Below are 23641 nucleotides of genomic sequence, written 5' to 3' on the forward strand. Positions count from 1 at the left end.
AGGTCTTTATTTATTAAAGTAAGATCGCCAAATCGAAAAAAATTTTGTTATACACAACATCAGTTTGCAAACTATACAACAGCGTTAAAATCAGTGTAGTGAGAAACTAAAATCAAATTAAAAACATCAATGAAAAAAATTAGAAAAGACAAAACCGACGATCAATACTAAATCACCGCGCGCGCAATAATCAGAAACAGGGGTTCGAAAACATGCAACAGGGAATGTGTGGAAGCGACAGCCGTCAACGCAAAAAGTTGTCAAGAAAACCAGTACGGACAATTAAACAAATCACTGTAGTTAAACATTAATTGTCAACAACACCAACAAGGCCATAATTACATAATAAATTATAATCCCACTGACGTCCATCCTGTGTTTCACCAGTGCCGAGTAACGCTCGCTGAAACCGGCTGCGGGTTATTGTCCTATCAAAGCAACCTTGATTTGAAATACTTATGTAAAACTGATGTATCAGTATAACCGTGCAACGGTATCTGTATTACACACCAATATTTGTACATAAACATTTCTTATAACTATTAATTCTAGCTTTTAAAACCCCAGAGTATGATTATTCACCAAAACTAGATGAATTTCTCTAAATAGCTGTTAAGAAAATTTACTAGAGATGCTTAATGTAATCGGGGGAAAATTTTATGTATTATGCAATATTGGTACTGCACCAATGCACCATTCCCAAGATTTCCGCGACTTTGTTGACGCATGCTATGTTCTCTATCACTCTGCATGATATTTTCTAAAATCTTAAAGAAACTTTAACTGAACTAAAATACATTAATGTCACAATTATTTTTCGTGTGGTTACTGATGCCTGAAGAAGCATACACTGTTAATTTTTTATTTTAACGGTTGTATTATGTGCACATATAGATATAAGCAACAAAGATTTTCTTAATCGCTCTGTGAACTACCAATTCACAAATATTGTTAAATATTTTCTTTATCACTTTGTGTACAGTTTTCTGAAATCCCACCTAATTACCAAAACCACCAAGATTAAAATCACCGACCATCGAAACTGGCATTAATATGTCCATTAGTTCAATTTTTGTTGGCTACTGACGTTTGAATTAATCACTGTTAACTCCCTTCATTTGTTATAAAGATTACAGCAGATTTTTAAAATGCGTTCTCAAAAGTATTCCTTATACAATCCGGCACCAACCTTTTCTCACACCGACCATATTGCAGAAGGGGAACAAATGCACGTTAGCAGCGCGTCTCATACAGGCCACTCCGGCCAATATAGCGGACCCATTTGATAACATCATGATCGCTGTAGTTCAGTTTGGACTCGAAGACCTTCAGATAGCGCACTTTCAGCCCGGATGGCGCATACGGCACCTGCATGCACAACACAAATTCCGTCACATAGCCAAGAAATAGTACGGCACAAATAAACAACCAAACACCAACAATTATTGATCATACCTCAAAGTTCATGGAGATGGGCGGCCGGGTCCATTTCTTCTTGTCGTTGGTGGGCAGGAGTTCGATCTCGGCGCTCAGCTGGGACTCTTTCATGCCGGCCATGCGTTTGATCTTCCACACGATGGCGTTCTCGCTGGGCTTGTACTTGGCCTTGCCTTTCATGCAAATCAACTGGACACCGCTGGTGTTCGACGGCGTCGGAATGCGCACCTGTACCGTCGAAAAAACACATTCTCACGTTGTACTTCAGCACAAACCGTGTTCTACACATATTTAACCAGTTTCCTAAACGAACAAATATGCAGAGAAAAAAATGACCAAAAATAATATGCTCAAATTTCCTTTTTTCTTTTAATATCCGGAAAATTGTTGAAAACAAAAAAAAATTCAAGCAAGTATGTGAACAAACAAATATTATTTTTATTCTCAACATTAAAACATTACATAAAATTGTTTTCCTTTCAGGAGCATTGTGAAAAAAGTGTTCTTAAATTTTTTATCACATCTTGCTTCAAAAATTCGGTGTTTTAAATTTTCGAAAAATACCTATATTTCAGCAACTGAATGCAATAACTATTTGAATTTTATCACTGTTTTTCCTGATTTCTTAGGTTTCTCTTTTTCCCAATCTATTTTTCAAAATAAGGATTCCATGTAAATTTGTTACTCATGCGTAATCAAGCGATCAATACGCACCTCAATCTTCTGCGACAATAACTGCGGTTTGAAATTAGACTTTATCACAACTTTGACTTCCATTTTCGTCCGGCCAACTTCGCGAACCAGCGGAATAACACGGAATGGTAGACTAATATCTTTGGTTGTACGGTATCTGGCAACAGAATACATTCATTCTTCACATAATATTTATTCCAGCAAGCGAATCTTCGAAATTCTTACCGCATAAGTTCAAATTCTCCGTCCGGCGGAATAAAACTGATAGCGTGCTCCGTTTCGAATTTGCTCAGCTTAACACACTGATGAAACTGGCAGTCATCGATGGCGATCGCAGTGCGGCTGAAAAACGGTGAATTTATCTTACGATAATTATTGTGAAATCGTTAATTATGAACGATGTCAAAAACAAAAATTTCGGAAAAAAAGAGAGGTAGGCAAATGCGTTACGAACACCAGCATACAAATTACAACAGAAAACGGTGTACTGTTACGTGTACATACTTTTTATTTAGCTCTTCGGTGCCCGGTTTGTTCTTGGAATCCATCACAATCTTGTCATTAATTCCGAATTTACACTCGGGCATCCCACTCAGATAGCTCTTCATGATGACTTTTCCGGCTACATGGGCCGACAACACTTGTCCTACAAACACGATTTTCTCTCAGACACTTTCCAGTCATTCAATTTACAATTAGATATTACAATACCACAGGAAGCACAATTTCAGCACAGTGAAACTAAACGACGATTAAATTAAGGGCATTTTTACCGGAAAACAATTTTCCCAAGAATAGTCAGTAAAAAGGTTCGCAATCCATCTTGAGAACCAGGAAAGCCATTAAATAAACGCTCGCGAAGTAACAGACTACAAACTGTTAAACAAACCTCACAATATCAAAGCAAACTAACAGCTAAGACCACTCACCGATGTACAAATATGTTGTACGCAAAACAAATTCAAAAAGCAATTTTTTAACTGCATATGTAAAACCGTATTTAACTTCAAAATTACAGCATATCCAGCATCGTCAGAAAAACTCATGTAAAATAAAAAAATAATAAAAGTGCATTTCGCTGCAACATTTACTGTTTTACTGCATCAGCTATCGCAGGCAAAACTCTATACATTTCAACAAAAATTTCACAAACAGTTCAGTAAAGTTTCTGTAACATTTACTGCATAATCCATCATAGGAAAAGCTTAAAACAAATTTCAGTAAAACTCACAACTGCTTTCACCTCTCGCTTTGAATGTATCGCAGGCAAAATTCATTATTTTCGACAAAATTTCCAGAAGTGCTTTGTATTTCAATGAAAAGTGTGAAGTAAAATCATCGCGGTTGCTTATTGACAATCCAGCCATCTGCACTAGCAGCACCCACCTTGCGCCGACATCAGCAAATTAACATACTCCAGCACATCCAGGAACAGCTCATTGCGCCGGTACTTGATGCCTTCGCGGCGCCAGCCAATCTGGCCCGTCACTTGCGACGTAATCTGCGCCTGTTCTTCCTTGGTCTGCAACAAAACAACACCCAATCACTCAGCGATGCAATTCCCATCACGACACTAATAAAACGGCACTTTCCATAACCGTAAAATAATGCGGTTACGAGGTGACCCAATGCAGCCGTATTATTCAAGAAAACTAAAAGCCGCCTTCCGCCACTGTCTCCCAGCGTCCGCCCTGGATTCAGACGTTGCGAATACGTATTATATAAGTTCAGTGAGCAGTGTACTGTATACAAAAGGCGCAATGCAATGCGGCGGTGGTCGCCCGTAATCGCCGCGATGGATCAATATCGATTAGGGTCTCCGTGTCAGATCCGTAACGCCACTCACACACGCTCACAGACGCTGATTTCCTGATCATTTTGCTGGGGAGATTTTGTCTTTTATCAAAAGACGATTTGCCAGCGATAAAATGAAGTTACGGGTTAAATAACAAACCACTTAAGAAAATCGGATGGGATTAGTTTCTCCAACAAAACAACTTAATTTCAAGGCCACAGTTACATGAAAATCCCAAGAATAATCAACAAAAAATTAAAATGCAGTTCATGTAACACAAAATACGACAATATTTTTAAAAATAACGGAGCTAAAATATTAGATATTCAAAAATTAAAATCTAAAAACTTCCGAAAGAATTTCGGACGTTTTAAAAAAAAATTTAAAATAAATACGACAACGACAAATCTTGAATACTATTTTCAGAAACATTTGACTGCAAAATTAAGTTCAGGCAGAAACACTAAAAATTAGACAGTAAATTTCGCGCAAAATATTTAACATTAATAATGATGCATTTCTATGGCACTGTAATGAATTTTGAATAAAACAGGACAAAGAGCTCACCCCAGATTTGATTCCCTGTTGCGTGATAAACGTCTTCAAAATTCCCGTATCCAAGTTTTGCGGATACCCGAAATCCAGAATTTCTGCAAAAAAAATTCATCACAATTTAGGCGAATAAACAATAATTACATATCCATTCCAACAATAAAAAAGAATTATTTCGACGACCCAAGTGCGGATTTCCGAAGAAGAACCGCGGAACTGCGTGGCTTACCATCTAAAATCTCGTAGACGAGGACAAAATTATTCTTGACATTTTCCTCATTCAGTTTCCCAAAGTACGACTGCATAATCTCCACGGTTTTATTGAGCAGCTCAAAGACCATGGCGGCGTTGACGTTCTGCTTGGTGACGACGGCAATCCAAATGTTTCCGCGTTTAATGTGGAAGAAACTCGTCCGGGCGATGTTGGTGACGGGCGAGCGCACCTGCTGACGGGCATGGATCACATTCACGCGGAAGGCATCCACGGCGTTGCGTCTGCATCATAAACACTCTGAACTAACCCCTGCAGACAATGAAAAGAGGAAACCAGGAAAAACAACAAATACCCAATGTCATCGCGATACACCCTGGAAATCAGCACTTCTCCTTTGTGATTGTAGATGAAGAGTCCACCGATCATTTTTCTCGCGGACTTCCAGATAACTGGATAAATTTATTATAAAAATGAAGGATTGTTCGGTGGTAACAAAACAAGAATAAATAGAATCGCGGAGAACTACTGCAGTGCTCCCGTTTTTTTGCTCTGGGATTTATTGCTGATAAAATTATTTTCATGTTTATCGTGGCTGTGAAGGGCGTCGCGTACGTCGTACTCGATTTTCTCGTACACGATCTATGTACCGCAAATACTGTATCGACCACGTGCTAATTTCTTACGTTAAAACTGCCTCACATATCACGTGGTTGGGTTTCTTAATGAAATGCTATATTGAAACCGGTCCGAACCGTTGTGAAGCCGACCGTCAGGTCGATATTGGTAGAATCGGTATACAGTATACGCAGTTGCAATTGGCACATACTCGTAGTGCAGTGGCTACGTTTGCCCAAAAGTAGATTTAATTGGGTCAACGCTTTGAAAATAGCATAATTATACTGCTACCGGTAGATTGCCATTGGTCAAAATTTTTTATTGAAGTTTATTAGTTATCTTTCATTCTGTTGTACAGTATAAGCAGACCGGACAGTGCATGCTGTAGCTGTTTAAGTGTGAAAACGAAGCGACTATTATCTAAGACGCACCATCAGTTACATAATGAACCTATTAAAATGCGATCTTGCTTTGATGCGGATGAAAATTCTTGGGTAAACTCTATAATGCTACTACTCTGCATTTATTGGCGATTGTAAGCTATTAGCGTTATATAATTAAGTAAGCGGGCATCTTGACAAACAAAGTACGTCGTACCAAGAAAACCGAACGTTCGGTAGACCGGAAGTGGAGACATGTGGGAGGAATGCCGGTTCTCTCACATACAAACCGATTGCAGCGCTATAACAAAACCTGCACTTATGTTTAAGTTTTGCGCGTTCACTTTTACGGCTGTTATCGGGCCTTTTTATGGGGAATAATGCTAACTCATCCCGTTCTTCATAGTAAATGTTTGCAGTAAAGATGATTTGTAAACCGGCAATAATTTGGCGTCTTCTGGGAGTTATCTTTTTCTCCGTCTTTATTTCGATAGAAGGTGGGTCATAGTAAATGGTGTACGTGGGTACATAAATTATCAAAATTAATAGCAATTTATGCGTAACCTTACGTAAAGAATGTCGCACATGCAGATAAGTATAAATATATATATTTATCTATATAATTATATCTATATAAGGATATACATACTGATACAACGCAATTGTACATGTGAATTGGAAATACTTACAACTATATACCGCCGCGCGGTACCGTACTATTTTGTAAAACCTTTTATTTCAGTCTGTTCTAGAATTAATCTTATTAAAAATATAAATAACTTACTTTTAACAGGGTTATTAGTAGTAATTATTGTACAGTGACCATGTAATGTAAATTTCAATGTGTTTCTAATAAAATGAACTGAAAATGACGGGTCAGCACTAAGTTATCCAATTTCTATACACACTGGTAGATAAATTAAAAAAACGTTTCCAAATCAGAGTATTTGGTAATGCTAACTGCAGTTAAATGTAGAGTGAAATATGTTTCAGGAAACGGTCTGTATGACCCATGCACGAGCACATTGTCATGTGGCGATCCGGGCTTGACCTGCCATGATGGCCGCTGTGTGTGCATCTTCGATAAAGGTCCGGAAGCTGTCCAGTTTTGGGTAAGCCTTGACAATAGAATTTTAAATTAAACAGTGCATCTTCTTCAAAATTGATTTGTCTCGATTAAATACGATACAATTCAAGTTAAAGATTTATTAACTGAAACTATGTGCATCACGAATATGAGTACTGTCCGTGCTTTTCCTACGTATCCGGCTAAATGAGGTACAGTTTTACAAATAAACAGTATTAATTTTTGGCATGTGGCTCAATTACTTGTATACATATACATACTTGTTAATTTTCCTCAGGGCTGCAACAACGTGCTAGACTGCGAGAGACCCATCCGGCTGGCGGCCGACCAGCTGTCCTATGCCGGACACCGGTTGGCATCGGAGATGCTCAACGTCGAAGAGCCGCAGTGTATCGCTTCCGAAGTATGCCCGAATCCGCGCGACCGACTCGGCTATTGCCGCGTCTTTTGGCCGGATGGCGACGCGGTCATATGAACGGCAGTGTGCGACAAATGTTTAACGCTCCATAATCTTATGTATAATCAGTCAAAATTGTAAACATTTTGATTAAACACGAATCGTACGATATAATCCAACAGAACATTACTAAATTTTAAAAATATCACACGGTCAAGGTAACACAAAAAAAGTCTTGCAGTCACAGTTTAAACACGTTTGTTCAATAATAATGAAGAAATTTTCCGCAGAGTCAAATAAAAACTATGCGCCTACAATAAAGTAAACAAACAGCATCGGGAATGAAAATCACCGGAAACACTATTCCGTTAAATAAAGATGCACACATGAACAGACACTTCAATCCATGAGCCGGGAATTCTTGAGTATATCAATGAATTGTTTCCAAAATATATCCTCCTACGACAACAATTATTATAGTTGTGCAGCAATTTCATATATCTGACGGTATACAGACTAATTATTGACTGACTGTTTAAAAATTATTCTGAAATTTCTCTCGTACATCTGCATTGCTGAGTATGCTATATTTTCACGATATTAAAGACTCTTGCAGTACTCGTATGGGGATTACCAATCAACTGCCTGCCATTACAATGCAGTCCGTTTCCTTCCTGAAATTGCGTTTGTAACAATCGAATCACCTTGTCTCAAGTTTTCGAGAGCCCGTGCCTTGGTATTTAGAAATTTTTATGTTGGTCTATATTTTATGAATGCATTGTCCCCATGAAAACTGATTTTACAAAATATGATGCCGAAAAATCTGTCTGGATTTCCGGATCAGTTGCTGCTGTTAGTTACGAGCATTGTACAAGTACATAGAATAAATATAATACAGATTATAAACCACTGGCTTAGAAATAATTCATTTTGATTCAACGCTTGTATTTTATTAACTTATTTTTTTATCGATTTTAGTCGAGCTAAAGATGACGAAAGGGAGAAGTAAAATGGACAATACCGACTGCACAGTTCTGTCTGTCAGTGCGAAATATACAACGACTATGGCGATAAAGTTCTGTCATTTTGTAAAGTACAGATAAATAATACATGTCTATTTATATTAGTACTCTTACCCTGCACATCAGATATTCCGAATTCCCGACGATGCATACATGTTTCCTGGCTCGCGACAATGCCATGTAGCTCATTTCCGGTGCGTTAAGGAATCCCTGACCAGCGACGGACAGATACGGATACGACTGGACACAACTAATCAGAATCACATCCTTCTCATCGTTGACGAAAGCGGATGGTAAGCCGACCTTCGGCAGCGGAACGCCGGGCATTTTCGCTTTCAAAAGATTTTCAATGCGTCGCATCTATTATAAAAAAACTTGCACAAGATAAAAAAGCATAACAGACAATATTTATTATCAAAAGGCAAACGAAAAATAAATCAACCGGTAAATTTAATTATAAAAGCGTGTCGAAGAAATGCGTTTCGGAGAAGCCAATAAAAAAGTATTATAAGACACAGAAAAATAGTCCTTCTGTGAGAATAGACGCCAGAATTTAAACTGCTATTCACCCGACCAGAAACGTACGATTTCCTCACCTGTCCCACAAAAGGCGTAATAATTCCCACTTCTTCAGTTTTAGTGCCGTCCGCGTTAATTTCCATCCAGTAATCAACAAGTTTCTCCGCTTCCTGTCGATTATATGGCGATAAAAGTGCGGCATCGGTGTACTGCAGACCATCACATTCACAGAAGTAGATCGCCGGTTGTCGGCTGTTTGGATTCCTAAAACATAAAGGTCAACTGCAATTTCGTGCAGCCAACAACCACAAAATACCACATTTCAACTAGATCTCTGCGAAAAATGTATCACCGCGTTTTGGTCCCCTGTATTAGTAGATTTAACATTTTCAGTTTAAATTCGTTTACACTTTTATATGACACATGAAATACATGTGCGGAATACCTGTCAGTAATTTCCGGATCATAACCAACATCCTCCCAAAACAGCGACGAGGGTAGCAATAAAGGGGGTGATTGGATGCGGTAATTCTTGGGTAGCGTGGTGACAAATTTCTGCGTTAAGCCGGTTTTACAGTAGTGATCCAGTAAACGAAACAACAGAGAATTCTGGAACGAAAATGTAGTAAAAATCATCCAGAAACATTTGCAAAAAATGTGGTTGATCAGAGAACTCCCATGCAGTAAAGTGTTCCAATACAGAACATATAACATCAGATAAATAACAGCACAATAGAAATATAACACTAAAAAATACTATAATAATGCAAATTTTTGCGTTAAATCGGTTCTGTAACAGTGGTTACCTTAACAAAACAGAGAATTCTATAGCGAAATATCGCGGTCGCAATTATTGCACCAATCACTCAGAAATATTTTGCAAGAAATTCTGCAGCTAAATTCGCCAATATTCACCTGCAATCCACATGCGCGCGCCACGTCCGCGCCCACTTCCGGCAGCAGCTGATGTACATCTCCGACTAATACCACTTTCCCGCTCTTGGCCCCGCCCAACAGGGCCACACTGGCCAGTGTTTCCGGCTCCGTCAGCATCCCGGCGTCGTCCACGATGATGTGCGTGAACAGATCGTGCTGCGGCTTGAACTGATCCGTCAGACGCATCACGGCGCCCACCGCGGCGAAGATCAGTCGGCTGCGAATGGCATGATCAACGGTGTCGGCGGTGTAAGCGTGGGAACGGATAGCCGGAGGAAGACGATCGGTGCCGGCATCGTTCGTCACGAAAACATACGACGGACTGTTCGCGGTGCACAGGAAAGACTCGATTAAGCGAACAACCGAGGCGTCGCTGTGTCCACAGACGAGGACGCGGAAGGCAGTGGAGTTGACCGTCAGCTGGTGCAGGATTTCCAAAACCACACTCGTCTTCCCCGTGCCTAAATTCCGGTGAAGAGTAAACAAAAACTGAATCAAAATATATAATAAAATATTGATACAACAAAATGTATCAATAAAACAAATAAAACAACAGGGAACTTTTGAGAGAATACGGTAACTACCAAATATAATACTGAATAGACACCCGTCACAGAACCCAACGTAATGAGATGGCATAATGCTGAAGAAGTTCGACCGATTTCAGTTGCAAACTTGCACTGTAAGACTTTTACTAGAAGTACTGTAGAATAATTAAATGTCGATAAAGGTAACCAGAAGAAAATTTTTTGATCAGAGGAACAGTAACTGGCGGTACTGACCTACTGTCAGACTAAATAAAAATCCGCAAAAAATCCTTATGTAAATTAAACGAAACCGGTTCACTTCGTAAAATAGCACATATTAGGCTAAACATTTTCCACTTAAAATCCCCAATTCAAAACTGCACACGTTAGTACCTGCTGCACCGGTGATGATGTACGGCGCAAAATCCACCGGTTCGTGCAAAGCCGAGCTGGAATCCCCGCTGCACACCCAGTCAACCGCCTTCCGCTGCACGGCATCCAGAATCGTGCTGCAGTACGTCCAAGCGCCGTTTTCGGCGAACGTCTCATCCAGCGCATCATTGTTTTCTATAGCCACCGGAAATAAAAATCGCGGTCCCATGGCACGGAACACCGATTCCACGGCATTGTGCAGCTGACGAAAGGCCACACGGGAACCAGCGCGGCAGATGTCCATCGTGGAATTGCTGGGCGGAGGGTCGGTGAAGGCGTGGTCCAAGCGGATGTGGATGGTCGGTGGTCGCGACGCGGTCTGGATCTGCCGACACAGAACAACAAAATGTAAAGAAAAATAAACTGTTGTAAATGAACATGTAATGTACGATGAATTACAATTTGAAGCCAGCTTTTGCAACAGTGGCAGATGCGCCAATGGAAGGAAAAACAGTGCATAACTATTGTAATTAAAAGACTATAAATAAATAAACAAATAATCAAAAGATAAATCAATAAATAGGCACGCAAGTGAACAACTCTACAAAAAAGCCTAGACCGGCATCTGACAGTTGTACAGGGAAACAGAAATACCTCTGTTAATTTTAATTTCTCAATTCCGTCTATCGTAGCATTTATTTATGCTGCAGTGTTGTTATATGTATTATATTTTAAATTAAAAACTGCATCATTTGCATGTAAGTAAATCAAAAAGGAATATACTGATTACAAAGTACGTACAGAAAGTTTCTATCAGTCACGAAATATGCAGATAAGGTAAAAGAGGAAAATATTTTAACTGTATAAAAAAAAATAAAGATAGGAAAGCAAAATAAATATCCAAATATATGTAATAAACTTTAAACGCAAGAGAAAACTACTACGCTCTACACCTCTTCAATTCGTCCACTGTGCGCTTGGAAATCACTCCCGAGATACGTTCCGCTTCGGACCAACAAAACACGATCCATTTCCCGTAATCCAGCCGCTCTCCCGTTGCGAGCCTGCACAGTTATTGTCGCGCAGTGCAAATTATCAGTGAACTGAACAATTTTAGCCTACGAACGGCAAAATGAAAAAATCTGTCAAAATTGTTTACATTATTTCCTTCCGGCAATCGTTAGCACGAAGTGCGACCAACAAATTAATAAACAAACAGAAAAAAAATAACAGTGATTACACAAATCACAAACAGTTTCGCGAACACATGATACATTGTAACGCCGAATTCAAACTCACTCTGGGAATGCGCAAATTCTCCGGCTGCGCGATACCATAGAATTCCTCACAGTACAGAAGCAGATGCATCACGGCCAGATAGTTGTCGGATCGCAGCGGCGCACTGAGAACAGGGAAAGCTTCCTGGACATTGTCCAGACAGTGGGCACTGCACAGGACAGCTAGAATGTGATCAGGAATGTGGAAGTGATGCTGATCGGTCGGCAACAATCGGGCCTGTGTGTTTCGAGCCGATGGGATGCGAATCTGCTGAACATGCGACATCTCACTAAAGCTCTGATAAGAAACTCAAGAAGATATTAGAAAAACTTAGCACCAAACTCCATCGTCATAACACCACAGCTGCAATGTGGTCTGGTAACTGCTGATTCCAATACAAATTTTGAAAGTTCTGGTATGTGTCTGAAAGTTTAAAGTGTTCTTGGATGCATAAAAAATAGCTGTTCTTCTCTGCACTTTTATGCTAGCGGAATCCCATAGAAAAGAACTGGGCAATAACTCATACAAAAGAGGTGGAGTTTGGTTCCGTATTTCGTACTGCAGTCAAGTTGTCCTCCAATACCGTCTCTTCTTTTTTCTTCAACGTGTTTTCGTATAGATTGTGAGTAAAGTACACTCACTACAATGTACAGTGGGCAGCGGCGTGAGTGAGTGTTAGTACACTTTTTTCTGCTCCTCCTCGTAGGAATTTCCTCACAACTTGCTTGTTAACAGTTTAAAATGTATCGTAGTCTTGTGACTCTTGTCGAACGTTTTAGCGCCCTTCGCTCAAGTGTCACTGCTGCGTTGTTATCGGCAGCCAAAACATTTTTCTTTGTTCCAGTAAGAACCCAACTATCGACGTTAAAAATGCCCGGCGAAATTGGCGACTTTACAAGGCGTGCATGTTCCGGGCTGCGAATGCTTCAACTAACGTTCTGTCAATGTACAGTGTCAATGTACAATGTAAATGTTCAGTAAACAATAAGAAAACAGAAAAACAAATACCATCATTCTAGTAAGTAACCATGGTTCTAATTACTGAGCAGGCTGTGATACGGTGGTCAACTCCAAGTGAGTGGCCAGCAGCCTTTTGGCAGCAGCCACATCGACATGGCTGACGTAGTCCTTCTCGGCTTTTCTGGCAAACAGCAGCTGACACGCAGCAGCGGCCGGGTTCGGCACGGGATGACATCTCGGATGGTCCTCATGGTACTGCAGATCTGCAGAGAAGCAATACGTGTCTCACAAGTGAAAGAACACATCCATACTAGAACAAGGGACCAGGAAGGACTATGGATTATCCCGCATAAACGAGAATCAAATAAATACATCTGAGTAAGCTGACTTTTATGAGACGAGTAACAATAACGGCAATAACTTTACAAATAATTACAAAATTGTCCTTAACTACCGAATAATCGGATTACGGACTGCACTAGCAGAAAATAATCATAAAACAAAGGATAACCCGATAGATAATTTAGCGCCGGATTGATGATTCAACCAAACATACAATTAACTGCGCTACTTTGTCAAACCAATAAATCAATGTCAACTGGAAGGGATTCTTCATATAAGCCGTGTTATTTTAAGACGGCGCGATGTTACATCATTACTAATGAAAAGGTATAAATCACTACAACTTGTAGTGATGTGATTGTAGTCTACAAGTAAAAATACTTGTAGTGAAAGATGTTTCACGCACCGTATAAATGCTCATCATTTTCCACCATCTCCGCTTTTTCTGGCAGTTTACTGAGCTTCACGCATGTTTCCAGAATGCTCGACCTACACAACCGGCCGTATTAGCGCATAATTAGTACAATGTTCTGCAGGTAATTACGTGTCAACAGAATGAGGCAAGAGAACGTGCAATCGGCGTGGTGGTTTCTTCACTCGTATTTCGACAAATATATCGTTTCCCCTTTTTAATTTATTCAAGTGTAGTTAATTTTTGTTCATTATATTCTGCTATTTTTACGTTCTCAAACTGCTCCCCTCTCGCCGTGCTTGCATCATTTCGCTAATATTTTTACTGGTTCCTGCTTTCAACGCGAGTCTGTACGAAAAATAAACGACAAAGTCAGTTTATTTCCTAATTTAAATTTGAAGCAGTACTCGTATCGTAGTGTCTGGCTATTGCTGCGATAATTATGAGTGTATTATACAGTTCACAACAAAATTATAAAGTCATAAACATATGACGTATATATTACAGCAAATCTTTTAAAAAACTAAGTAAACTAGCGTATAATAAGCCGAAAAAGAAATATATATACCATACCAACTGGCATTGTAGGGGCCGCCCAGCACGTCGCTCAGCAGCGCCACACAACCGACCATGCACAGCTTGCGCTTCAACGTCCCTCGCACGGTGAGCACATCCGGCAGCATGATGTGCTCCAACAGCATCGCAAACAGACTGTAATCGGGCTGTATCTGCAGTATAACAACACTGTCAACAACAAATATTCTTCGCTTGTAAGGAAATCTTCACTGCACACCGGAAAGAAAAGCAGGATGCACGCGGACACAACCTAGCAAGATTTTTTGCAATAAAAACCCGAATTTGCGCGGCAGCGGTATAATTATATGGTATTTCTGTTGAAAGACCGTATTGGATGAGTAGACCGCAATTCAGGCACAATCCGCAGAAAATAATTGACTGCATTTTTATTACAATAGCTTTCACAACTAATGGCAAAAAATGCTGATTAAAACGGATTCACTGGAGGAATTAATTCCGGGTGCAGTGAGTGCGTACCGCATCGAGAGTGCCAATGAAGGTGGCCGCTCCCAGCCGCACCACCATGAGATACAGGCTGGGCACCAGACCTGCAACACCACAATTACAGATGGCAGACATCAACCGAGAAAAATCAGTCTAGCCCGGCACGGCAGCAACCAACACTGGCGTACGTACTTTCCACCAGCAGATCTGTTTCATTATCCGTCAAGCGTTGGAAGATGGGGCGACAGATGCCATTTTCCAGATGCGCCTGCAGACTATCCCTGGTAACAAACAGAGAGATTAAGGACGCTCCGTATTCAGCCAGCAAAAACGAAAAGGCGGAGAGAAAGCGGCCTTACCGCGGCATGCTATCGATGATCGACCGCAAGAGGTTGAATCCTTCGTGGTCGTACTCCTCGTTCGACACCAGTATCGCGAACAGACCAAACGCCGCTTCCTGGAACAACATTACAAAAATACAACAACAGACCCGCCATTAAAAATTCATTATTTATTGATAACTATAAAAATAATAACAAGTCAAGCATCAATAATAATGATTAATTTAAACTCAATAAGTATTCAATAAATAACTGTAAATTAATGTAAATTATAATTTTTACCACACGTTGAAATTACTCGTGTGTTTTGACCATTGGGTGGTACTGGCGGTGTGCGACAGCCTTACCAGTCGTCCGACAACCTGCGCCGGACCGGCCTCGAAGTAGGCGCCCACCAGTCGGACCAGCGACGCCGTCAGCGTCTCGTTGCCGCGCAGCAGTTGCGGATCCAGCAGCCGATCCAGCAGCGGCAGGTAGGCGTCAGGAATGTCCCCACGACCGGCTCGGGTCTCCAGGAGCCGCGCCAGCAGTTGCAGTAGGTACGGAAGGAATGCTAGACAATTAACGCGGCTAGACACTCCCCAATCCCATCACACATACACAGTCCACCCAGCGTGCTAGTCTGACCTGCCACGGAATTCTCCACAGCATGGTTGGCAGTGGGTAGTAATTCCGCTTCCAGCATCTCCACAACACGCGCCTCGTCGGCCCGAGCCGCCACGCCGATGCACAGCGCCAGCGATTCGAACAGGTAATGATCGTAGCGCGCATATCCCGGGTTCTACGATAAATAAGATGCCATTCTACTATATTATTCCTGCATAAGAAAGCCTGCACAATTTAATGCGCGAGGCGGCGCGGTATAAAACAGTACAACCGCAAAACGGTTTCCTTCACTATCCCGATCAATCACAGCCGATAAGGGCCAAAATTAATAACAAGCGAACAAATATAAAAGATGCCATTAAACCCAGTGAAAAAAATAAAAAAAAATGTAGTTAAGCTCGTGAAGGACAATAATAAAACGAAGCCCGCAGCAGGATAAATGAGGAGGAAGAAAATCATTCATAAATCGCACAGAAGTACGATACAGTGCAGCAGCCATCAACACCCAGCTACTCACCTGGACGGCATACTCATAGTCAATCCGCTGCAGCAACTGCGGTATAATGTACTGCAAATGCGGCACTAATTCGCCGCTCAGCTGGAAGAAGGCTAATGCTCGCATAATACCTATGACACAGACGCATGAACATGCGAAATGACCACGGTTTATCCCGGTAAAGCCAAAAAATGATTAACGATATTCAACGTGTACATTTCATGGTGTATTCATTCTCATCCAGTCGTCCACCAGGATGCTCGGTGTCGAGCGGACGGTAGGCCAGCAGACGGGAGAAAAGCGTATTGGGTGCCGCGGAATTAAAGGGAGTGCCATCCATGGAGTCCAAAAACGGGCGGACTTGTGCCGGTGAAAGGCGTGACCGGCCGGTGGTGGGGTCGGTCAGGGAAAAGAGGCGCTGCAGGCAGTGGGCGGCGTACGTGTGCACCACCGAATACGCCGAATCCAAGTGGCCAACCACGGCGGGCAGAGCGGCCATCAGCAGTTCCACTGGAAGCTGCCAAATACAGTATCAATCACCAATCACACTACAACACGCGACACCATTACCCAGAGCGCGCACCCACCTGTGCTGCGAATGCCGCCACAAATTTCAGACAAGCGGCCAACAGGACGACGTGGTCTCCTAAAAAAATGCAATTAACTGTAATTCAACTGACAATTAAATTGTAACCAGATGACAGTCACAGAACTATCAGGTTAGAATGCAATCCATTACATTCCCAAGAAAAAGCCGAAGAAAATCCCCACAGCGCGCAATTATTACTCACCAGGACCGTCGAGGATGTGCGGTAGGACGTACTGCTGGCCGAACTTTACCACGTCTACGTGAGGATTAATCATCGCTGCTCCCCACTGCAATCGCCCAAATCTACACATCAGCGGCCGACGAGTACCGGCATTTACAAGAACCGCTCCTGGCGTACCCATTCTTCGCTGCTGTCCTTGGCCGCCAACGTCGCCACCAGAAAAATGGCACTCTCGTTATGCTTCCAATTACGCTGGGAATCCTTCTGAAATTCCTAAGTAAATACCGACAAGGAAATTATATTACAGCGTGAACTTCTGAACTACTCTAATACGCTGCAGAGACTCACAGTTAACAGATTCTCCACGTGGCTCAGCACGCACTGCGTGGTGCGCTGCTGGTGCTGTGTGCGAGCAGCCCGCAGCAGGTCAGCAGCTGTGCGCCGACGCGTATGGATATCTGCAACACAAGTTTAGCATGGGATCGATTACTGTAACAATTCATCGTCATCTTTCTTATCTGATTCATACTCTATACTCCAAAATCAAAAGCACAAGTACAAACAGACAATAAAAATAACTATGAAAGAAATCTGTGTAATTTTGCAGAGAAGCTAACTGAATTATTGTTCACGTTATGCAGACAGCTGTATGTCAACAATTGAGAAATTCCTCCAGAAACTCGATATACATCAATTCTGCAAAATAAACGACGGAAAAGACAATTCTTTTTCTCCCTGTTCATTCACTCACCGAAACCTTCAATATCACGACGGATAAATTCTTCCGGGTTAACAGCCAAGTCATTCACATCCGAGTCTACAAAGGTAATCAATCCCAGTTATCCAACCAACTGTTCAGAATCAATCTATCATTTCCAGCAAATATTTCCCATTTACCTCGCATCTGAATATTGGGCACGACAATCCTCTCGCAGACGTCCTCCAGCAAGCCCTGTTCACCAAATACATCCAGGTATTTATACGTATTCTGTGCCAACGCTCGGCTCAGGAATTCCATGCCACGGCATACCAGCTGAAATTCCAATTAAATGCCAGAATTCAATTTATTATCTCAACAGCGCATCAGTGTTGCACAGAACACCCCGGCTAGCGTTAATTAATCAAGAAGGCAATCGAGCAAACATTCTACGCTAACCATCAGTTAACACTACCCCATACCCGATCGTCCCGCATCAGCGGTGTGCAACTCTTCAGCAACGTAACAACCGTCTGCACGAACGACGCCGCATAAGGAGCCACTTCATGGACAATCTCGGCAAGCAACATGCTGAGAATTTCACAGATTTCCGCCTTGATACACTGGAGAACACCCGGCTGATCCTCATTCTACCGGCAAACCACCAACACTTCCGTACAACCAAAACATACACCAGCGATAAAAAAATTTATTTGATAAAAAATAAAACTTGTCTTAATATTAAACTGTAATCGAATCGTGTTTAGCGTAATAACTCAAGACAACTGCAAATATTTGTAATGCTGTTCATATTAAGATTTAATTGAATTTAATTTTTTATCGAAGCATTTAGCCACAGATATATCAGCTTACTCCGCTGCGCAGTTCGTAATTGACATAATGCAGTAGCTGGTCAAATGCCGGCAGCCAACCGCCCAACTGCGCCACCAGCCTACCCGGCACTTCCTGGAAGATCAAGCTGTGATAGATTTGACAGCCCAGCAGAAGGATCTGGAAGACCTTCTTCACAGAGCCCGTGGGTAATTTCTCCAGACGCCGGATGTGTTGTACAATATACTGAAAAATAGAAAGAGATGCATCTGTTTATAGCCTTATACAGCTTAAAAAGCTTTACAGCTAAAACTTAACGGTCATTTGAATTATTTCGAATTAATTCGCACATTGAGAGACCATAAATTTCCACCTACCTCGAATAACCATGTTAACGGGGAACTCAATTCACGCTGAACATGGAGAATCTCCTCCCACAGGGCTGTTGATTTGGCAGCTGTACGATAGCTGCCATCAAAGACATGCGCATTATTCAACTAAATGGCTACGCGCTCTGAGTTTTACTTGGCGCGAAATTGAACATTTGTCGCCATTCCAAACTGTATACGGTAAAACGTCCTTTCGTGTATAAAAGTGATTATCCTATCTATTTGTGAGTCATCAATAACATATACGCTGCACTTTTCAGTTCTGCAATACAATTTTGTGGCACCGAAAATCTTTCGCGCCAGCGTGTGTTCGTCCGCGTTGACATGACGATTATTCAATTAAATTAGCAAATGGAAACGACAGTAGGCGTCAGCGTAACGTTAAACTGCATTAAAAAGGTTTGTAATATTTAACTCGTTTCCTTCGAGTGTACTAAAAATAGTAAATTAACTAAAAACCATCAATTAAGCAACCACCATATTGTAAAAGTAATTAAAGATTATCAATAAATTAAAAATTATGAGTCAAATTAACCAGATATTATAAAGTAAATTAAAAAAGTTAAGTTAATTATAATATTAAATACTACAATATGATGATTCTTATGATGTCGGCGATACAATGCTCTATTGTTCAGTGAACTGCTCTGCATATCGTACTGCTTGAACAAGCCGTGAGCGGTGCGCAGCGAAGCCAGAATGGGATCAATTTCTCCTGTGTCGAAAACGGCTGTGAGATCAGGCAGCAAACTCCGCCATTTTTCTGGGAAGTCAATCCTGGCAATAACGCCGATAGTTTCGCTAATCTGACAACAAAATTCATGTTAAAAATTCAACAGAAAATTTACAAACAGCTACCACTATGTCGTCCATTAGAACAACATTCTACAAGAAAACGAAACAATCTGTCAAGAAATGCACCAAAAAGTCACTGGCAGCACAGAAGAATGCACAAAGAAGAGTATGGAAATTACAGTACATCCAAGACATTTAACTGATGTTAGCGCTTGTATTGAAATTACCTGTAATTCTATTTTCCATTTCTTGAAAACATTTATTCTTATTTCTCTAAAAATTAACTGAAAGGTATTAACAATTATCTAGTGCCAGTAAAAAAATGTTTTCTAATTTGATTTCCATGTATGAAAAGTTTGTATAAATCAATAAATAAATATGTATACGATGTAATAAAATATTAATTCGTTTTTTATTACAGAAACGAGAAATTTTATAATATTGATAATATTTGGGCCATAATCCGGCGAATCGATCAGCGCCTTTTTACTAGAGTAGTGCAACTGTTTTGCGTGATACTGTAAATTTTCCGATCATTAGCGTTTAATGAGCAGTAAGGAGATAAAATCTCACATTGTACCGCACGATCTGCGGGACGCCGTTCATGAGAGGGACCAAGTGCTGCTTCAGGAATTCGCAGCTGGCAGCGGACATTTGCAGGTCCGTGGCTGTCTTGTCGGGCGCCTGCATATCACACATAAGCCATATAAGTAGAACGCTTCTTCACTTCTTCGTAACACTGTTGCTGCGGTGAAACATCCAGATTCCATTTCTTACCGGCCAGTGCTTCTGGACGTAGTGGTGCAGTGCCAGCGCGGCGGACAAGCGAAACGCCACATCGCAGGATTCGTCATCGATAATCGACACCAGACGCTGTCCAACATCGTCTTCACTCTGTTGCAGCTGCTGCAGAGATGGCTGGCCTACGACAGAGACAGGTTGTTACATACACCGAATACCTTTCTCTTCGCTTCTAACGGTCAGCTCACCATCCTGACGTCGGGACACATCAGGCAGCAACGTCAACTGCAGGCACTGGGGCGTCAAATCCCCGTTATTCGCCATGCTTCCAGGCTCCAGCACGCTTTACGCAGCACTTGAAAGCAAAGCGAGCAACTCCCCGCGCCACCGAGTGCCGTCGCAGCCGTCAGACACGGATGCCACTCTTACACGATGAATACTCACAATCGGTTAGTTATACTGATTCAGTCTGATTGCTATCGATAACGAGTGGGAAAAACAGAAGAAAAATCAAATACTTCCAGTCGTTGAGCATCCAGAGTGGAAAAACGACAACAATCTGCACATCGAAACAGATGCGGGTAAGGACATGCGACTGCACTGCCAATGCGTTGAGCGCGCTGGTGTTCGTTGCGACGTCGGCCAAGTGCAATGCGGGTGACGTCGACAAGGCATACCACCTCCGGATGTCGCAAAACTCGCAACACTGCAATAGCTTTACTGTGTTTAACTTTGCAGTCTCATAACTTATTTCTGATTTTTTAATCGAAAATAGTTAATTTTTGATACCATTGTCATTTGATCTAACAATAAGTCGATAATTCCAACTAGTGCTAAATTCAGTAAATTAATGCTGTTCAGTAAATTGCTAATGCTGTTCTCTGCGCACTTGTACGTCAAAGTTTAATGTTATAATTCTACGCTGTTGTCGATTTCAATAGTTCACTTTGAAAATTTGTCGATTAAATTTTGTATTCACAAATTTTATAAAATCTCAAAAATATTAAAATAATTAGTGCACATTCAGAGCCGGTACTGTACTTTCGATCATACTGTGCTAAATTATTTGAACAAACTTTTGCTGTTGTTTTGAGTGCTTATGAACAACCAACATTTATTGAGTTCCGTATGCTGTTATGCGGCAAAAAACCCTTTAAGCTTTAAGAATAAATACTCACGCATGCAGTTAAGTTAATAGTGAATTTCTCGTTAAATAATTACAGTTTACGTATGTTACAGATTGAGAATTAAAAAAAATTGCATTTTACAGGTACTGGAGCTGATTGCACTGTAATTAGACACTTAAAAATTATACATTAATGATAAATAAGTATAACTGTATAGTCACTTGTGCGCTACGTTAACCTTTCTTTATCTCGTATATACACCAAAACATTTGGAGAGACGCCAAACAGACCGTTCGTTTCCGGCATGAATTTAAGGCAGACCAAAGTAAAATGTAAAATTAAAAATACTCGTGTAAAGAATACACGACGGCGACGGAGTCATTAGTTCGTATTTATCTTAGTCGTCCAGCATTGTTGTGCACCACGGTGTCTACAAATGCCGATTACTGTGCACCACAAAAGGATTCATAACTTTTCTGAAAATAATCATTTAGCGCATAGTGCTTGTGTGCTTGTGACTTCTATAGACCGGCATCATAATTGTATCCTGCGGCTGTTTATAACTTTTTTATTTAAAAGAAATGTGTTGTTGTTGCAATATTAATTTTCAACTCACCTGCGTTATATTACGCAGATATAGTAATACTACATCTGGTATTATATGTATAACATTATATGAGGAATTATGTAAAATAACTTTATAGATGCGCACTAAGTACAGCACTTGCACGAGTGCTACAGAGTAGTCGGCTTTCGGCCAGCATCTGATCAATGGTAATTGGCAAATAAAAAATAATCTAAATTACGTTAGCCGCCTGATGTTGCGCGCCCATTTCTTTAAAAATTATATTCTTGGTAAGTATGTACGTGTAACTTACGAAGTATTATTTTTTGGTACTATTGATATTATTGGAAAATATTAGACTGTGTGATTTTATTATTGCTAGTGAAAAAACATTTTAGCTACAGTACTCTGGAAGCCGGCATCTGCCTACTTCGAAGTGCTTATTTTCGACCTACAAATTACAATTCAGTGCAGTTATTGCAAAAGAATTTTAAAAAAGATGCGGCAAAATCTTTAGCGTAGTTAAAATTTCACCCGATGAATGCAAGAAAACGGATATTTTAAATTTTCTCGACGGACTTTTTGAAAAAATGGGGAGTCCGAAGGTGCATTTTTATGCTGGCGCCTCGGTAAAATTTTATAAGTAATTCACCGTTGCATTCCACAAAATTCGCCACAAAATTTTATGATTCACCGGTACATTCCACAAAAATCCAAAGGCGTCGCGAAATTGCTTAAATGCACTATCAGCCAAAATATAAGAGCTTATTCCTTAAAATCGTAAACCGGAATTTCGTGGAATATTCCGGTGAATTATAAATTAACTTTGACGTACCTAGTGAACAGCATTAGCAATTTATTGAATTTGGCACTTAATGACTTATCGACTTATTGTTACATCAAATGACAAAGATATTAAAAATTAATTATTTTCGATTAAAAAATCAGAAATAAGTTATGGGACTGCAAAGTTAAACACAGTAAAGCTATTGCACGTGTTGCGACATCCGGAGGTAGTATGCCTTGTCGACGTCACCCGCATTGCACTTGGCCGACGCCGCAACGAACACCAGCGCGCTCAACGCATTGGCAGTGCAGTCGCATGTCCTTACCCGCATCTTCGAAACACACGACTGCCAGTGGAATGCCAACCGCCCCGAACCACATGCTTATACAATATACATCTAGGAACATTTTTATCTACACTGTAGTACGACTCACACTCAGCCTGTACGAGTATATAATTTGAATCTAACTAATTAATTTTGAATTTGTACGAGTATATAACTGTATTACATCAAGTACAAATTTGAATAATTTCTACCATTTTATTTAGTGTGCACTGTACCAGCGTTGGCTTTTTATTCTCATTAGTGGGCCTAATGGCCATTGCCAAATAAAATACGAGTATGTAAGTAATACTTATTAATCTTTCTTTCCTGCATAATTATTTTTCTTTCATTGAATTCGTTTCTAATTTTTACCGTTTCTTTTCATTCAGCAACAATTGTGGATTTCTACAAAAATTATTTTCTATTTTTTTAAATTTGTCTTATTTAGCAATATCTGTAATTTTTAATTTTTACAGTTTGTTTTTCTCCTGGATTACAGACACTCAGACGGTTTTTCTTTGAATTTATTGATCGTCAGATTTTTACTTACTTAACTGAACTTGATAATTGACATTTGACAATAAAAATTATTTTTGCATTTTTTACGAACGCT

At 40.5% G+C, this 23641-nt stretch overlaps 4 protein-coding genes across 7 annotated transcripts; 1 reads left to right on the forward strand and 3 right to left on the reverse strand.

The window, feature by feature from the left end:
- Positions 1-27: 27 nt before the first annotated feature.
- On the reverse strand, positions 28-5273 carry LOC129582531 (AP-2 complex subunit mu). The gene is made up of 10 exons (XM_055474039.1): positions 5044-5273; positions 4707-4972; positions 4493-4575; positions 3517-3652; positions 2635-2776; positions 2356-2472; positions 2152-2287; positions 1456-1665; positions 1190-1368; positions 28-428 (listed from the first exon to the last, which is right to left on the reverse strand). The coding sequence occupies exons 1-9, from the start codon at positions 5115-5117 to the stop codon at positions 1234-1236; spliced, it is 1299 nt and encodes a 432-aa protein (XP_055330014.1). The 5' UTR covers positions 5118-5273; the 3' UTR covers positions 28-428; positions 1190-1233.
- A 725-nt stretch (positions 5274-5998) lies between these two features.
- Positions 5999-7819, forward strand: LOC129582617 (uncharacterized). Of its 2 annotated transcripts, XM_055474170.1 has the most exons (4): positions 5999-6183; positions 6680-6798; positions 7051-7256; positions 7787-7819. In XM_055474170.1, the coding sequence occupies exons 1-3, from the start codon at positions 6096-6098 to the stop codon at positions 7246-7248; spliced, it is 405 nt and encodes a 134-aa protein (XP_055330145.1). In that variant the 5' UTR covers positions 5999-6095; the 3' UTR covers positions 7249-7256; positions 7787-7819. The 2 variants fall into 2 exon arrangements, with proteins under 2 accessions (XP_055330145.1, XP_055330144.1); XM_055474169.1 differs by lacking the exon at positions 7787-7819 and having other exon boundaries at positions 7051-7736.
- Positions 6668-12531, reverse strand: LOC129582616 (uncharacterized). Of its 2 annotated transcripts, none has more exons than XM_055474168.1 (9): positions 11846-12531; positions 11500-11610; positions 10568-10931; positions 9627-10108; positions 9157-9320; positions 8789-8975; positions 8307-8552; positions 7034-7629; positions 6668-6804 (listed from the first exon to the last, which is right to left on the reverse strand). In XM_055474168.1, exons 1-8 carry the CDS (start codon positions 12107-12109, stop codon positions 7570-7572), a joined length of 1878 nt encoding a protein of 625 aa, XP_055330143.1. In that variant the 5' UTR covers positions 12110-12531; the 3' UTR covers positions 6668-6804; positions 7034-7569. The 2 variants fall into 2 exon arrangements, with proteins under 2 accessions (XP_055330143.1, XP_055330142.1); XM_055474167.1 differs by having other exon boundaries at positions 11500-11664.
- An 82-nt stretch (positions 12532-12613) lies between these two features.
- LOC129582615 (exportin-2-like) lies at positions 12614-20812 on the reverse strand. Of its 2 annotated transcripts, none has more exons than XM_055474166.1 (23): positions 20473-20812; positions 20261-20406; positions 20057-20167; positions 19349-19494; positions 18677-18767; positions 18342-18545; positions 17951-18118; positions 17669-17804; positions 17523-17588; positions 17120-17229; positions 16949-17035; positions 16793-16877; positions 16589-16647; positions 16218-16518; positions 16023-16132; positions 15527-15680; positions 15247-15452; positions 14918-15015; positions 14751-14839; positions 14592-14662; positions 14112-14266; positions 13533-13615; positions 12614-13047 (listed from the first exon to the last, which is right to left on the reverse strand). In XM_055474166.1, the coding sequence occupies exons 1-23, from the start codon at positions 20546-20548 to the stop codon at positions 12863-12865; spliced, it is 2937 nt and encodes a 978-aa protein (XP_055330141.1). In that variant the 5' UTR covers positions 20549-20812; the 3' UTR covers positions 12614-12862. The 2 variants fall into 2 exon arrangements, with proteins under 2 accessions (XP_055330141.1, XP_055330140.1); XM_055474165.1 differs by having other exon boundaries at positions 16949-17044.
- Positions 20813-23641: the final 2829 nt, after the last annotated feature.

This window comes from Paramacrobiotus metropolitanus, unplaced genomic scaffold (assembly GCF_019649055.1).
Source record: "Paramacrobiotus metropolitanus isolate TYO unplaced genomic scaffold, Prichtersi_v1.0 Parri_scaffold0000008, whole genome shotgun sequence".
Classification (NCBI taxonomy): domain Eukaryota; kingdom Metazoa; phylum Tardigrada; class Eutardigrada; order Parachela; family Macrobiotidae; genus Paramacrobiotus; species Paramacrobiotus metropolitanus.